This window comes from Dasypus novemcinctus, chromosome 6 (assembly GCF_030445035.2).
Source record: "Dasypus novemcinctus isolate mDasNov1 chromosome 6, mDasNov1.1.hap2, whole genome shotgun sequence".
NCBI lineage: Eukaryota > Metazoa > Chordata > Mammalia > Cingulata > Dasypodidae > Dasypus > Dasypus novemcinctus.
In genome coordinates this window covers 68,504,630-68,522,739 of record NC_080678.1, presented here as the reverse complement: position 1 = coordinate 68,522,739, position 18,110 = coordinate 68,504,630, and the positions used below count along the sequence as shown (strand labels likewise).

Below are 18,110 nucleotides of genomic sequence, written 5' to 3'. Positions count from 1 at the left end.
ATTTCTCTCAGTGCACAGGCTTCAAATTTCTCTAGCGGTGGGCTGTTGCTACGTTATTCTTAGAGAGGACCCTGTTGGGCACCACTTTTCTCAGTGTTCTTGCTTTACCTTCTCAGCTTTCAGTAGTCCCTACATGCCTGGGCTACAGAATAATCTGCACATTCTTTTCCCTTCTCCAGCAGTGGACAGCTATTGGTTGTTTCTCATTGTGGAGTCAGGGGCTCTCCAGTTCCTCCTGGTCCAGTCTTAGGTAGGCCCTGTGCATGGGCCTTGGGCAAATTGTCTTCTCAGCATTCCTTCCCCTTACTTTTCTGGCAATCAGTCTCTTCCTTGAACTCTCTGTGCCTCTCCTAGCAGTATTTTACCTCTACTTTGTACTGGTGGCAGTTTTTTCCTCAGAGGCAATGGATTTGCCCAAGTCCTGGGAAAGGGGGTGTTTGTTGTCCTTTTTCCGTAGGCAGACTACCCCTGTTCTAGAAGCAGTGGCGCTTTTCTTGGGCCCCGGTGGCTGGAGGGTTTGCTGTCCCTCCTTAGTGGCTTAAGACTTTTTGAAAAGATTGAGATATAATTCGCCTACCATAACTTTAACACTTTTCAGTGTCTTTTGGTAAAGTTGCACAACCATCTCCACTACCTAATTCCAGAACGTTTTCATCACTCCTGAAATCTATACCCATTAGCATGCTCCCTTCATTTCCTCCTCCTCCTACCCCTCCACAACTGCTAACCCACTTTCTGTCCTTGTGGATTTGCCTATTCTAGACATTCCATATAAATGGAATCATACACACATTTTGAATGAATTCTTAGGACTTTCAGTTTTTTATTTGCTTTTCAACTGTGTTGAATTTCCTGTTGAAATACAAAATGTAAGATGGACTTAAACATTTATTTCAAAAAGTTTTTTCCCTTTTTAAAACTGTCAGATTTTTTGTTGTTGTTAACCTCTTTTTTTTTTTTTTAAAAGATTTATTTATTTATTTAATTCCCCCCCCCTCCCCTGGTTGTCTGTTCTTGGTGTCTATTTGCTGTGTCTTGTTTCTTTGGCCGCTTCTGTTGTCGTCAGTGGCACGGGAAGTGTGGGCAGCGCCATTCCTGGGCAGGCTGCTCTTTCTTTTCACGCTGGGCGGCTTTCCTCACGGGCGCACTCCTTGCGCGTGGGGCTCCCCCACGCGGGGGACACCCTTGCGTGGCACTTGGCACTCCTTGCGCGCATCAGCACTGCGCATGGGCCAGCTCCATACGGGTCAAGGAGGCCCGGGGTTTGAACCACGGACCTCCCATATGGTAGACAGACGCCCTAACCACTGGGCCAAAGTCCGTTTCCCTGTTGTTAACCTCTTACTACTTGTTCACCGTATTTTATTTTTTAAACATTTTATATAAACTTACTTTAGAGTTTGAGAATTTGGATATCCGAAATCTCTGCAAGGCATGAGAGTAGATAGCTAGTATGAATGTGTGGAGCCCCAAATAGATTTTCTTTGACTGATTCATGGTGCCTTGTGTGCATGTGATTCTTGTTTGGGAGTTTAAGACGGGATCTTTTTACCTTCTATATGTACATTCAAAATTGGTATTTCCCTTGTTGAAATTATTCCGTTTGTTGGATGTATTTCCTTGTCAGTACATCTAAACCATATTCTTTTTAATAGTTCAACTATATTTCTTCCCATGGATGTACCATAATTCTTTTATCCATGCCCCTTTTATTTAAATAGGCTTCAAAATCTGTCACTGTTTTCTCATTAATCTTCCTGTTCATGTTCCCTCCCCGGCCTTTTTTATAAGTTATTTTTTGGGTGCTTGCTCATGCAAGGTACTCTTAAGTATTTCCACATGAATTATTTCTATTTATCTTTCTAACCAACTCAGAGGGGGGGTGCCATTAGTTTCAATTTACAGAGGAGAAAAAGGTGACACAGAAAGGTCACACACTTCTCTTAGGGTCGCACCACTGGAGGGGGAGCACAGCCACATTGTAAATCAGACAGTTTGCCTCTAGACTCAGACAGTATATGTGAACATCCCCCAAGCCAACGTTATTTAAAGTGTGGCTCACAGATTGGTGCAGAAATTTTGTCACTGGTTCATGATGAGATAAATTCATAGATCAAACCTAAGTATTTAGGAATTTCTTTTCTATATCCAAGTAAGTGACCAATGGACTCATTTCCTTGTTCTGCGTACGGACCAGTTGGTGTGTTGTTGAATCCACGTGCTGAGGTGTGTTTGTGGAGCTGTGTGCCATTCCTGTACAATAGAACATGTACAGGAGGGCATGTATTAACTCGTAATTTGGTGACAGGGGACCTTACTGGTTTTTCATTAACCATGGTTTGAGAAGCACCAGAGGTTTTTTAACACTTGTAACTATTAGAGTCCTTTTAAACCTCAAGATTGAGTTCTTCTAGTCCTGAAAGTTACTCCTGGGTGCTACTTTTTCTCTTGCCCAGTGGTCCAGTAACAGTGGCCTAGGCTTGGTATCTGGGGAAAAATAACAACAGTTTTGAGGGCTGTTAATGGTTTCTCTTCTGAAATTTGTGCACTTTGTATACTGATTTGCTGGCAATACTGGAATGGAATAGAATATATGGATGCTTTAATTCATTGATGATTAATTGCTTTAATGTAAGCTAGCGTGCATAATGTGGGGGAAGCACAAAATAGCCTAGTGCTTCTGCAGACTAAATGCAGACTTGTAGTGCTCAGGCATCTAACTGAAACCATCTCCCTCCTAGTTCTTCTGAAAGAAGAAACAAAGGTACTTATAGCCTTGTCTTCTGTGTCACCTGTCACTCACCCCTGCAGTATTGGCTCTTCAATGTTAAATAGATTTCTCCTGGACAGTGTTTTGTGTTTATAAACCCATTGGTATGACCAGTAGTCAATTGAGTCCTTTAAGAGCCAGCCAGTTTTCCATCATCATCATTAGAGATTCTCCTAGACTCTGAACATCTACCAGAACAGACGCTATGTGTAGGGGAGTTACCTAGTGCTGTGAAATGAATCACATCCTCTCAAAAAGACTTGTTCAAGTCCTAACCCCTGGTCATATGGATGTGAACTCATTTGTAGATAAACAGGACCTTTAAAGGTCCTTTCAGTTAAGGTGGGACCAAACTGAATAAGGATAGGCCTTTATCCAGCAAGACTGGAGTCCTTAAAAGCTGAGAAAATTTGGACAGTAGGAGAGAGGAGATAGAAGGAGACAGTCAGGAGAGAGCCATATGCCAGAGGCAGACTGAGTTCTGGATTGCCAGCAAGCCACCACCAGAGCACTACTGTCTAAGAGAAAGCAGGGCCTTGCTGACAACTTGATTTTGGATGTCTACCCTCCAAAACTGCTAGACAATAAATTCCTTTTTTTTAAGCCCACTAGTCTGTGATACCTTGTTACAGCAGCCCTGACAAACTAAGACACCTAGTAAATGACCATTTATAAAAAGCTGGGTTTTATTCAGTTGTCTGTGTTGGGTGGTTCATGCTCTCATAACAATATGGTTTCAATTGCTGTTTCAGACTGAGATGTTAAAATCAACAAAATTTTGGTTTGTGGGTGAGTCGACAGAATAGTAAATTTAAATAATTAGAAAAATTTTAAAATAAATATCTAAATTTCTAAAAAAATAATTATAATTAGAATCTGCCTGGTTTATTATACATTAAAGCTTCAAGTGATCTTAGTTTTATCATTTTTATTATAAAAGCAAGCCATCAATCAGCTTTTAAAAGTAATTTTTTTAACAAATGCAAATGTATTATCTTGATTGTCACTTGAACTTTCTCCTCATTTCTCCTTTTTCCTAAGGTTGCTATCCAATAGATGTTTGTCTGTAATTCCTTTCTTGGAGAATGGTCCTTTTTCTTATGCTTGACATATAATTTGTATCCTCCTACATGATGTTTTGACACTTGAATTTTCTTATCAGCAACGAGTATTGTTGAGAGTTTTCGAATTCTTTTTCTTATACTAACCCTTGAGCTCCAAAATACCACTGACAAAGAACAGGAATGTTAAGCAATCACTGAATCTCCTGTCAAATTTGTGCCTTGGTCATGATAGAGTGGGTCAGAACAAACTGTTTTCTTTATTCCCAGAAAATTCTGTTCACTTCGAGTATGGACATGAACTATGTGATGACTCAGGAGAAAATAATTTTTTTCCTAAGAATTTTTTTGGCACTTTAATTTTCCCAAAGGACTTGATAAATTTTATTTCCCCCTTCCTACCTTTTTCATTTTCACGTTATATAATTTTGGGGGGGGGGGGAGTGATAGCGTAGAATAATGAGAAATCCTTTATGTTCTAGTCCTCACATAGTCCTGCCCATACCTGCTGGGTGAGGGGCAATGACAAATATTAATGAGTGAATAAGGTTATATTGGAGCCAATAGCAACGAGAACCATACTGGACATAGAAAACATAAGCATAGTTTCTTTGATTTCCCACTCTTCAGTTCTACAAACATATATAAAACAGTAATTAAAGGTTTCTACCTTTAAAGAGTTCCTAAATTTCTTTTCACAGTTTCTTTGTTAATTAAAGTGTACAGTTATATGTTAATCTTGATTCATTTGTTGCATTTGAAATGCAACTTTATTGAACTTGGAAATGGTTAGTGTATTAGTCAGCCAAAGGGGTGCTGATGCAAAATAACAGAAATCTGTTGGCTTTTGTAAAGGGCATTTCTTTGAGGGTAGAAGCTTACAGTTCCCAGGCCATAAAGCATAAGTTACTTCCCTTACCAAAGCCTGTTGCCATGTGTTGGAGCAAGATGTCTGCCAATGTCTGCCAGGGTCCAGCCTTTCTCTTCCTCCAAAGGCTCCATGGTCCCAGCTTCTTCCAATATCAGCTGTAGGCTGGGGTAAGTCTCGTTTCTCTCCAGGTACATTTCTCTCCGGGCTCAGCTGCCCTGCTCGCTCCACAAGGCCAGCTGTAAGCTATCAGGTGAACTGTCCTCTCTCTTCCTGGGGCCTCTGCCATGTCTAATGGGGCCATCTCTCCTCACATATCGGCTGTCTGTGTATGTACTTCCCAGGGTTCCAGCATTAAAACTCCCACATTAAAACTCAAAAACTCCACTCTGCCCAGCAATGTCGTTTTCTCTTTGGGTCCCCACCCACCAACTGGCATAACCCCACCAAAAACTTAATCATGATTTAATCAAGTAAAAGTGAAACCTCTGAATCCAGTGCAATCTAAGGGTATTACTGGCCCAGAGGTACGGGCCAGTTTTCCAACACAATCCGTTTTTCTTTTTGGAATTCATCAATAATATGAAACTGTTAGGTATTTTGAGATTTTCAAGCATTTCAGATAAAATGGAAAATATCCTGATAAAACTTGCTGATGAGGTATCCTAAGGTGGCCTGTTTTAGTGCTCTCTGTCCACCTGCTGTCTGCTGCCCAATCTGTTGGACTCACAGTGCCGAGCAAATGGTGCTGGGCCTTGCGTCTTTGTACCGAGGCTACTGTCTTCCTGGCTTCTGGCTTCCTTAGGGAAATAAATTTAAATTAAAAAGCCTCTTTTGAGATTAGGAGGAGGAAAAACCAGGACTAAGACTCAGGTTAAGATGATAATGCACTTAGTATGGAGAGAGAGCAGCAGGGAGTAGAAGTCAGAATGGATCCTTATGCTTTTCTGTGATGCATGCTGTCTGATCCATTATGTTTATTTTGTAATTTTCTCTGAGGTTATATTGGACATGGCATCTTGTCTTTTGCCCTCGTTTATGTTTTTAATCCCTAAAATGGAGTTTCAGGATTTGGGGACCTTGACTCTTGCCCTGCTGGCTGGTTCTCCCTGTGCTTTCAGATGCTGTTGTAGCACGTCTGAAATAATCCCCTCCTCCAGTTAGAATCAAGAAGTGGCAAAAACTTAGCTTAAAGGGGACCTCTGGTAGGTCCTTTGGTCGGCAACACTAACTTCTTATTAAGTTAGATAGGCTTTGCTGGCTTCGTAACAGTTCTTGGTGTTCATCTAGAGATCCTGCAAGTGGCGTTTTCTGTTGATGGGCTTTGCCTAGAAATGAGTGGAGATTCTGAAGTGCTGAAGAATTGTTTGCCAGAGCCTCAGTTTCTCAGGATGGTGACATGCTGCCTTTGTTGGAAAGCACTTTTAGACCAGGTCTATCTCCCATCCTAGATTATTATTCCTTTATCCACTGCTCTTCAATATCTCTCTTCCCCATCCTTTTTAAAATCTGCCGCTTTCCCTGGGAAGAGCATTGCAAAGGAAACCAGGAGGTCTGTGAGCTACAGACCCTGCTAATTATCAAAGTTCTCTTTTCATATTAGTTAAAATCTGTTGTCCCTGTAACTTGATCATTAGGTGGAGTGGGGCTACGTGAATACTCTTTCAGGGCCCAGACTCTATTCAACTCCTCACTTGAAGGTCCCTGTGTAAAGGGGCAGGTGGTAGACAGAGCCTTTGAGCCTGGTTCTCTTGTACTGCTTATGATTCAACATTCCAGTCTTCTAAAATATTAGATGTGAGATAATGTGCAAGATGTTGGGACTGACTTGTTAATGAAATGAACTTTTGAGTTCTACTTCCAGAATCACCAGCAGAAGCGTTAAAGTTCCTCTTCACCTTTCTGTTCTATAATATGTCATTTAATCAGAATTTCAATCATATAGGACTTTGTCAGTCAAAACCAGAAAAGCAGGTAACTCTGCTTGGATATATGTGTCAAATATGCCTTAAACACATACCTTGGATTCCTGCCCATTACATTAATATGAAAAATTTGGAGTTCTTGATGTATAGGACTTTTGAAGTCACGTGGGGATTAATTAAAAGGAGAAGGGGAAGTACCAATCTACAGGAATTTACCTTGCCCATAGTGGAAACAGTAAGACAGTGAGACTTGTTAATGATATATGATGTGAATATATACCACTGGGGTGAAAGATGCTCACTTGGTGTGGCCTGAGCCAGAATGGTATCTTAAAGAACCTGAGTGCCAGATTTTCCTCAGACTTAACCACCTTTCATATAATTCTGTTTCTCTATCTAAACTCTGTGTGGTCTTCTATAGAACGGCTGGGCAAGTGGTTCAAAGAATGTTGTACTTCAGTAGGGCCATGTAACTGAGAGCAAGGAATGTGGGCTGACAGAGACTGTGGATAGCAGCCTGTCGGTATTGGGGGAGCTGGTGAATGTGTAGAGAAGTTTAAGCCACTGGAGCTGGGAAAGGTGGCTGGACCTTTTGACAATAAAAGGTGGTGAATTGCTCAATGTGGGTGTCCTTTTCTCTCTTGCCCTTTGGGTCCTCTTGTAGTATTATAAATAAATGACAGGTGCCAGAGGCTTGGAATTCAAGTAACTCTCCCTTGACTTGGCAGATAACATAAGAATGCTTTATTTGGGATTAATGCATCAAAACGTTGTGGTTTAAAGCAGTGCTTTACATAGAGTTGAGTCCATTTGAAACATACAAGCTCTTTCTGGAAAGACTTGGTTTCCTTCATGTGTGGTTAGGTTTTTCTGTTGATTCTGCTAAAACATTTGGGCGGGGACCCTTAGAAGAATATTTTCTCCTCCACAGAATTATGCCTGATCCTCTTTTCTAGGTTTTTAAAAAATTCAGTAAAGCCTGTCCTTGCCCCCAAGCCTTCCCCACAAAAACCCTCTCCCTAAAAACCCTCTCAGTGTGAAGTAAAACGCACATACATACATACCACAACATCAACCAAAAAACAACTACTCTCTATCCACTTTTTTTTTTTAAGCTTTATTTTTTATTTATTTCTCTCCCCTCTCTCTCCCCTACCCCCCAGTTGTCTGCTCTCTGTGTCCATTCACTTTGTGTTCTTCTGTGACCGCTTCTATCCTTATCAGCGGCATAGGAATCTGTGTTTCTTTTTATTGCATCATCTTGTTGTGTCAGCTCTCCGTGTGTGCGGTGCCATTCCTGGGCAGGCTGCACTTTCTTTCGCGCTGGGCGGCTCTCCTTACGGGGTGCACTCCTTGCATGTGGGGCTCCCCTACTCTGGGGACTCCTTGCGCGCATCAGCACTGCGCATGGGCCAGCTCCACATGGGTCAAGGAGGCCCAGGGTTTGAACCACAGACCTCCCATGTGGTAGGCGGACACCCTATCTATTGGGCCAAGTCTGCTTCCCTCTATCCACTCTTACCCCTCACTCCCTATACTCATTCTCTTGTCAAAACTCCTTTTTAGCCATTTGGCATATTTCCTTTCAGTCACTATTGACTGAATGTGTTAATGTGCTCATGTGTATATACATTGCTTTCCTAATGGCATTTCCAAACAATTTTGGTATCATCCTAATAAACAGGTGACATTATTTTACTTTTAACTGAATTGAACTTCTCTGCTCTAGTAAGACATGTTGCCTAGATATTTTAATTATAAACCTTCAAGAGGTATGTATGTCAACAGTAGATGTATGTACTGCCGATTTGGAACCGTGTTCCAGTATAAGAAGGGACTTTCTACATTCTGGTTATTGACTTGGGATTGCTGCTTAAAAATTCTGAAACAATCTTTGCTAACTACTTTGAAGTATCACTTTTAGATGATGGGCGATACATAGTATAGGGAGGCCCTTTGGGGTAATAATGCGACTTGCTTTTATGGTGGCTATTGAGTTCCTCTGTTTTGTGCTTCTTGGGGTGTGTCAATTCATAGTTAAAAATAGAGCTGATTAAAATGGGTGCTCTGTCTGGAAATAAGAATTATATTTCAATTAGTGAATTTCCTGTTACCTTACCATGTATTTTTGTTTTGTTTTGTTTGTAAACAGCAAGCCAGAGCTGAGCAAGAAGAAGAATTCATCAGTAACACTTTATTCAAGAAAATTCAGGCTTTGCAGAAGGAGAAAGAAACCCTTGCTGTAAATTATGAGAAGGAAGAAGAGTTCCTCACTAATGAGCTCTCCAGAAAATTGATGCAGGTAAATTATGCTTCCTACCCTTTCATTTCCTTTGCCTATTTTCCTCTGCAGAGAAAAAAGAGACTTTAATAGAGCACTTAGCTTGAAACACTTGCTGATGATGTTGTAGCTACAGTCCCTTCTAGGTTAAAAATGCCAAGGTAAAGATGGCTGCAGTATAATCTTCAGGTGGTGCAGCCACAGCTTCTCTCTTTAGGGAATGTAAGACAATTTATAGTCTGAGCACTTCAAAAAATTGCTGATGACCATGAGGCCCTATTATAGGAGTAGTTAATGCTGTATATAACCCTTTGGAAATATGGGAATTAATGCCAAATGTGAAAATTTTCTCCTTTTATGTTGTCTATAATAAGCCTTGTTGGCAGCCAGAGGGTGAGCCTTATACACTAAAATATGAGTATATAAAGTGAAATGGTAGTTAAAAAAAAAAAAAAAAAGGTAGCCATGACCGTTGAAATTATATGCAGTCATCCATGTTTAAGTGAATAGACATTGGATCGATATTAACACTGATGGCAACATTAATTACTAATTAATGGAATAAAGGAAGGCATTCCTGTATTAATGGAATACAGGAAGACTTGGTCTCTATGGTTCAGAGTTTCATTTCTTTCTTTCTTTTTTTTTTTCTTTCTGTCAAAGGTTGCTAGTAGATTACAAAAGTAAAATTTCTTAAGGGAAAATATTTTGTGGGTTACTACTTAGTATGGCTTCAGAATAAGCGGGATATTGAGTTTTCTTTTTTTTTTTTTTAAGATTTATTTATTTTAATTTATTTCTCCCTCCCCTCCTCACTCGTTGTTTGAGCTCGCTGTTTGCTTATCTTCTTTTTTGGGAGGCACATGGGAACTGAACCTGGGCCCGCCCATGTGGGAGGGAGGCACTTAATTGCTTGAGCCACCTCTGCTCCCTTTTTGTTGTGTCTCCCTCGTTGTGTTTCCTCTTGGTGTCTCTTGGTTGCATCATCTCACTGCATCATCTCATTGCATCAGCTTGCAGTGCCAGCGTTAGCTCGCTGTCTTGCTTGTTTTCTTTAGGAGGCCCGGGGAACCCAACCCAGGACCTCCCATGTGGTAGGTGGGAGCCCAATTGCTTGAGCCAGATCTGCTTCCCAAGTTTTCATTTTTTAACATGGCCTATCCAAAATTGTGAGCACATATAAAATTATCCCGAAAGGAACTTATTTTATTACCTTTCTGTCTTTAGATGTCTGTGAAAGGGAGAAATACCCTCCTATGTTTTCTATTCACTGGCATTGTTAACAATTACATTCATTAATTGGTTAAAATATTTTAGTGAGGTTGTAATAAAGATTATTTGAGACTTTTTAAAAACTTCCTAAATTCTTACCTCCCGACATACATGATCCTATAAGAGAAAATTGGAAGTTTTCATGTAGAAATTTCAATATTAAGACCATGTATAGTCTAGGTACTTTTTACGCTTTTTTTCCCCTTTTATGTCATCTGTCAACCTAATTATTGAATAAAGATACTCGTACAGTCTTGCACAAAACTTGCTTTTATGGTGGTAGTTAAAATGTGAATAATTGCTACACTCAGGCATTGTTGTATAGCAGGAGATTTATGGCAGAATTTCTGTACTGAAACTTTTTGTTTATTCATGTGCATTTTGATTTAGGAAAAGGAACGAGGAAGGAGAAGGTTAGTTTGACTTTTGTCAGCATTAATTGATTTATTCTGCATGTTGCTTCTAGCATTTTAGGGCTGCAATTATGGTTTAGTTTTATTTTTTTGAGTTTAGTCTATAATCAGATGCCTTAGTTTTTAACACTACAAGAAACTTTTTTTTTTTCCTTTCAATTTACAAGACTGTTAGCATTATGTGTCTTTGACTAAAGGACATACAAAGCAGCCAAATCATAGCCAAACCATGCTGCTTTTCTCTGTGAAGACTCTTCTTCAGTAGTCAGTGGTTGCATAAATATGGTTAGCCTCTCATTCATTTATTATAATCCCCCCTACTTCCAAAGACTTTGATATTCCTTAAAATGCGATACTAAGTAAGAGCAATGACCAACAAAGAAGAAAGATATTTGTAGTAATATACTTGGCATAAGAAGGCTTGAGCTTAAAATAAGCATCCTAGAAATAAAACTATAACCGGGAGAAATGCAATTTTTTAAATAATTCTTTTATCTAAAGAAATAGTTCTAGTTAATTAGGAGAAAAAAAACTTCATAGTATTAAAAACAAAATCTTTTGGCCATAGATCTTTCTAAAGAAACTGACAATGCAATAAACTGTTTTTGCAAAAGTAGTATGTAATGTGTAGCACTGGTTTTCATGTAACCATGTCTTATGCTAGTCCTAAGTCAAAACAAAGGGCAAGGTAAAAAGGCATGAATCTGGGGAGACATTTTTTGGGGGGCTCTTGCTGGGTCTGAAGTTTGTTGGTGTAACTTGCAGAATCTGGACAAATGGATGGTTTGCGTGTCCCTGGAACAATCTCTTGTTATCCCAGCTTACTTCTTAGACTTTTGAAAGTGAGACATATAGCACTCCTTTGAGGTTGAGGTCTCAGGCAAATTCCAGAGCTGTCTACTTTGTAGTGTGATAGGTGATCTCTTGCTTTAGATACCAGATGTTGCAGCATTCCCATTTTTGTGATAACTACGCAGTGACCTGCCGTGTATTGTTGACCAGTTAGAGAGATCTTATATAGCTGCTTGATGGGAGAGGCTGTTGGGACTATGATCTTTCTTTCTTTCCCTCCTTCTTCTTAATATGTATTTGTTTAAAGGTTACAACCATTCCTTTGTTGAAGATCCACATTTTCTGCTACCCATCATGGAAGAGCTGATTTCTACCTGGAAGATTTTTAGAATAATTGGTACCAATAGACTTTTCCACGTATATAATTGCTTTAATTTGGCTCTCTAGGATATGTGCTTTTGGGTAGAATGTTGTTATAAAGAGCCTGCTAAGAGAAACAATACTGCCGATTTCACTGATAGGCAAGTGAGCGAATTGACCTGTTCACCATGCAGGTATTTAGCATTTTTCACCCAAAGGCCACCGAAGGGCTACTTATAGAACAGTTTTTTGTCACCTTGCTTGGGCAGTGATTGGACAATGCTTTTATGTACATTTCAAGGGAATTCTTTCATCCTAGAGCAAAATGGGTTGATACTAGGAAAGAAGCACCTTTCTTTGCATTTACTATGACAAAGCTGGTATGGAAAGAATTTAAAAGCGATTGTTTATTGAAGTGTAGACAGAGGACATGTCTTTGACCCTTCAGAAGACCAAGTATGTAAGATAGTGTAAACACCTCCAAAAGGGTTTAACTTCACCAAAATAAATCAAAAAAGAAAAAAGGGGGGGGGGGCGTGCAGCTTTCCTTCATTGTTTTTGTCTATATACAAGGGATAGACAAAAAATTATGTCTTAAATGTGTGAAAACACTTGTCTAAAAAGTCTGTATCATTCTGAGCCTGGATGGACTACTTGACTGGTAAGGAATTGTCCTAAAAAGAGCCTTCTGGTACTTTTAGTAAATCTAGAACAAGTTTATATCAGAATTAAATTCTGCTCTGGAGTATCTGGAAGAGAAGTTGTAATTTAATTGTTTATAATTTAAAATTCACTAGATGTTTTGTGAGCAAAACTCTTCATCAGAATTTGATATAATGTATATTGGGGGGGTAGGGAAGGGAGAGTCTAAAAGACTATTTACCAACATGTTATCCGTGATCAGCCTCAGGTGTTGAGTTTATAGTTAGGTTTATTTTATCTGTGCCCCATCCCATTTTGTAAAAGCAGTATGCATTACTTTTATAGTTAGAAAAGATCTTATTTCTTAAAAGGAAATGAAAAAACTCTAATGCCTGTTTTATCCTTACCTTTTGAAATCCCCTTCTGGGTCACTGACTTTAAGAACTCAGGATTCTACTATCATTGTTGAATCTGTCTGTCACCAACAGCCATGCACTGAAGATCCCTGCAACTTCAGGCTCACTTGCAGGTGATGGAAGATGCTGAACTGCCCACATCATTAAGAACCTGTGTAATTAAAATCCTCTAATGATGAGCTTGACTGTCTTCTTCGTCTTTGATTCACCCTCCTGGCCCTCTGTCATAAAAGATTTTATTTTATTTTATATTTTAATTTAATTTTAATTTTAATTTTATATTCCTCACTCCTCTGGCTGTTAACCACTAATCACCAATGACAACTGAAAACCCTGCCATTGCTGAGATTAATATGGTTTTAACAATGTGAGTTTTCCTACCTGCTTTCCCACTTTCCCACTTCCTGCTCTTTAGGAAGCCCTGTCCTCTTGGTTGTTGGCTATTCTCTTCTCCACCAGTACTCCTGCCAGAAGTTAATGGGTTCTTGTTTCCTTCCTCCCTCCCTGGAACTGGGCTAGAATGAGAAGAGTACTGGATAATACATCTATCTCTGCATCTTTTCGATCTAAGTTTCAAATGTCAGATCTTAAGTTAACAAATAGGTCTGTAGTATTGTATCTTTGATTCACATTTGAAATTGAATGTGGTCCTCAGAAAGTAATTGCCATCATCACTATAATAGAAGTTAATATACCTATGTCCTCATGTTCTTATTGATGACTGAAAGGACTTAAGAATAAGTTTTTGGAATCTCTCATTAAATTGCATGGCTTATTTTTATTACTGCTGACTCACTCCCTGAGGTTAAAATGTCTCTTGGAATTGAAGTTGTTGAAGTTTCTTAGCATCTATGGACAGATGATATGTAGAGGAACGGAAGTAAGTTGTGGGCAAAATCCACTGCTGAATGTGCCACTACCAATGATTAATAGCTGAGCAGTTCAAAAGGAGATCATACGATAGCATTATTCTTCTGTCCCTGCACAAGAGTAAACCTGGGAGGAAGAAATTCAGTAAGTCCCTAAATCTGCTCACCCTGCTGAACAAAAGACTTACCACCTTGTTTGTCCACTCCCTCCCCCAATCCTGGAATGGTTTCTCCTTCTAATGCCACCTTAGTGCATTCAGGCTTTTCTGGCACATATGCTTCCCTAACCCCAGAAACAGTGTATCTCTGGGTTTATATGTCATGTCTGCAGACATAAGAAGTGATTGTAAACTCTCAATTCCCTTCTCAGGCTTTTACAGCAGAATTGAGGCTGCCTTCCCACCTTCTCTCCTACCCACCACTCTCCAAGTTTCCCAAGTTGCTAAGATGGTGATGAAATTGTTTCGTTTTGTGCAGGCAGCAAAATCACGTCAGGCTGATAAATATGTATGAAGTCCTGTTTAGTTAATTTCAAGGGTATGTAGGCTAGGACTGCCTTTTTATCAGGTGAAAACTTGGTTCTCCCTATGGCAGGGAAGAAGAGACCTTGAAATACATCCTTCATTAAGGAGGCCAGACCTGTGGCTCTTTTAGTTTTTCTAGACTTAATGCTTGTCAGAAATTTGCTATCACATCATAGCTTACAAAATAGCTGGCACAGTGTTCCTTGTTGATTTTCACTCCAAATTGTCTGAATCTTAGCTTTGTCTTGTCTTTGTTTCTTTTCATGAAGCAAGAGATTTACATGTTGTAGTGACAGTATTTCGACAAAGACCTCCTGGAACGTTTTTAATGCATTTTAAATGCTGTAGTCACAAGTGGCCAGAGTATAACCCAGAATTCTCCTGTTAGTTGCATGTCCCAAATTTCTCAGGTCAATTTAATCTGCATTGTGATTGGAAAACACTATAAATTTGAAGCAGTTCTTCAGTCTTGAGAAATCACTGAGTTTCTTTTCAAGCATGCACACATGTGTATATGTTAACATTGTGACTAAATTTGATATACCAACATAGGTTCCCCCACATTTGCAAGCAAGAAGAAGGCATAGGAGCTTTCCATCCTGACTGTTTGACATAAAATGTGAGGAAATGCAGGTATAAGGAAAATAAAAATAGGAATAATAAGGTGAAGCAGTGGTGAGTGGTTGCTTTATTTACCAGAATGGATGGGAAGCACTGCTATTTCCAGTTAAAAAGGTAAATTTTGGCTCTTAAGAGATATTTGACCCACCCTACTAAAGATGGACTCAATTACCAGAAATGCTTTTCAATTGCTTTTAACACTTTATTAATGTTGCAGTGTTTTGCATTTTGGGTAGGTTATATTTGATATTCAAACAACTTACAGATAGCCCAATTAGTACCTTAAAATATAGACTTACATCCTTTTTAATTATTGATATGCTAGATAAGAAAGATGAGGCTTTTAATTTTAATTTTCAATAAGATCTCAGCTTAGAATGAATTGTCTCTTTGGACTAAACACTTTCTGTTCCTCAGAAGAAGGAACTGCTGGGTTTTATAAAATGGATTTTCAATGAGGTAGGCTGACTTCAGATCCTAAAGGACTTCTTTAACTTATTAATGGAGCATCTTTTTTTTAACCTTCCTCCTGAGCAGATTTTTCTAAACTTGTTAATTCTTTTAGTGGCATCGTGCTATTGGACATCTGCAAAGCTCAAACCTTAGCCCTTTTAGGCTTTCAGAGTAGATGGGAAGTCTGATGTTGTACTGGAGCCATCTGTTCAGAAGTGAGGGCTTGACGCTGGGCCTCTATGGTGTTGAGAATGCTGACAAGGAACTAAAACAAAAAATAATTAATTTCCTGAAAGGGCCTGGCTTCCTCCCTCCTTTACATTTATATGGCCTTTACATTTCCCATGCAATTATAAATGACTTTTTCCCTCTAGAAAATGACAGATATGTCAGGCAAATCTCACCGAAGATAAATAAAGGTAAGCAGAGTGCTTTTAAATTTTTATTGAAGCATCAAAGAATTAGCAAAGTAGTGAAGAACTCATGAGCCAAGGTCTGGGAGAGGATGAGAATGGAGAGGAGACCTCGGCATCCAGGGCTCCTCTGACCTGAAGGTATTTGCTGTTCATTTAGAAACAGGTTAGAAATAGAAACTAAGTTGTGCTTTTGGTAGTTTTATGGAGCTGAGGTTACAAAAGTCAAAGTTGGGACTGGCCAAAGGCGAGCATTCTGATGAGTCACCCCCCATTTAAGCTGAAACCATGAAGAGCTAAATCCTCAGGAAAAGAGCAAACAAACTTCCATCATCTGGGTGAACTAGAAATTATGACACTTTGATTTTGGATTAAGGTGGACCCAGATTTACGGTCCTGGCCAAAGAAAGTGGGTATTTTTCTAGAAGAAAGAATATAACAATAATAACACTATCTGCACTAATGAAAAGTCAAAGAGGATAGCCTGGATCAGAGAGTGGCAAACTTTTTTGGAAAGGACCAGATAAGAAATATTTTTGGTGCTCAGGCCATCCAGTCTTTTACAACTACCCAGTTTTCCTGTTACAGTGCAAAAGCTATGTAAATAAATAGGCATAGTAGTTTCTGACTCTTGCAGTAGATTAAACAATTCACCTATATACTATTTATGAGACACATCTAAAGCAATGATTCTTTATGAAAAGGCTCAAAAAAAAATAGAAAAAAGATACACTATGTAAACACTAACAAAATAAGTTTTAAGAAACTCCTTAAGGATAAAGGACATTTCATCATGATAAAAGATTCAGGTAGACCATATTAATAAATCTGCATTTAATAAAATATTAATAAATTTGTATATATTCAATAACCAGACTCATATACAATCAAAATAAACATTTTTAACATACCTATCTGAGTAATTAAAAAACATGCTCACGAAATGTCAATATATTATACATCAGATTTGAACAATACAGTAATGAAAATTACCTAAATGATATATAAATAACCCTGTACTCAAAAACTGCAGGATATACATGTTTCTAAAGCATTCTTGGAATATTTGTCAAAAATTAATCATATGCTGGGACATAAAGCAAGTCTGAAAAATTTTCATATGAATGACCCAAAGTAATTATGCAAGACGTTAAAAACAAAGATACCCCAGAAATGCCTATAGGTTTGGACACCAAGAATTACCCTTCTAGGGAAGTGGACTTGGCCCAGTGGTTAGGGCGTCCGTCTACCACATGGGAGGTCCGCGGTTCAAACCCCGAGCCTCCTTGACCTGTGTGGAGCTGGCCCATGCGCAGTGCTGATGTGCGCAAGGAGTGCCCCGCCAAGCAGGGGTGTCCCCCGAGTAGGGGAGCCTCACGCGCAAGGAGTGCACCCCGTAAGGAGAGCTGCCCAACACGAAAGAAAGTGCAGCCTGCCCAGGAATGGCACCGCACACAGAGAGAGCTGACACAGCAAGATGATGGAGCAAAAAGAAACACAGATTCCCATGCCGCTGACAACAACAGAAGCGGACAAAGAAGATGATGCAGCAAATAGACACAGAGAACAGACAACCGGGGAGGGGACGGGGGGAGAGAAATAAATAAATAAAATAAATCTTTAAAAAAAAAAAAAAGAATTACCCTTCTAGGTCAAAGTAGTAGTCCCAGTGGAAACTACAGAATGTGAATTGACCATAATTAAAATACTTTATATCAGAATTTATAGTGTACAATCAAAAGGCTTAGGAGTAATTTGTAAACTTAAATGTATATCTAGAAAAGAACAGGCTGAAAAAGTATTATACTAAGCATCCATATTAAGATACTAGAAATGAAATTGTGAATTGAGTAAAAGTAAATCAGTTATGATCAGTAGCTAATTAAATATAGTGAAGATGAATAATAGTTCTTTTTAAAAATTAAGGAACTTGATAAACCTGGTAAGATTGTTCAAGGGAAAACAATTATAAAGGATGTTACAAACAGCTCATCCCAAGAATAATAGAGGACACATAACATTTCTTACAGGAATTCAAAAGATAAGAGGATATTATGAGTGACAATACGTTAGAAATTTTAGATGAAATGGAAAAATTCCTAGAAAAACAGAACTTTCTACAGCTGACTGAGGAAGAAATAGAAAATCTGAAGTCTTTTAACCATTAAAGAAATCGAGTCACCCTTCCTAGAAAAAGAATTGCAGGCTCTAAGAGCTTTTACTGAGAGTTGTACCAAACATTCAAGTATGATGTAATTTCAATCTTTTATAAATGCCTCAAGGAAAAGGAAGATATACTCCCCAACTTCTTTCAAGGCTAATATAACTTTGGTACTCAAACTTGGTAAGTGTACTTCAAGAAAGGCAAATTATAGTGCAGTATCACTTGAGCAGAAGTCCTAAATAAAATATAAGTAAAGTTATCCAGAA

The 18,110-nt window shown here is 38.9% G+C and overlaps 1 protein-coding gene across 1 annotated transcript in view; it reads left to right on the top strand.

The window, feature by feature from the left end:
- The window catches only part of CCDC6 (coiled-coil domain containing 6), a 133,506-nt gene that overhangs the window by 57,935 nt on the left and 57,461 nt on the right, over positions 1-18,110 (top strand). Inside the window, exon 2 of the mRNA XM_058298888.2 lies at positions 8,777-8,926. Coding sequence (XP_058154871.1) covers positions 8,777-8,926 — 150 coding nt within the window. The remainder of the gene's footprint in view (positions 1-8,776; positions 8,927-18,110) is intronic.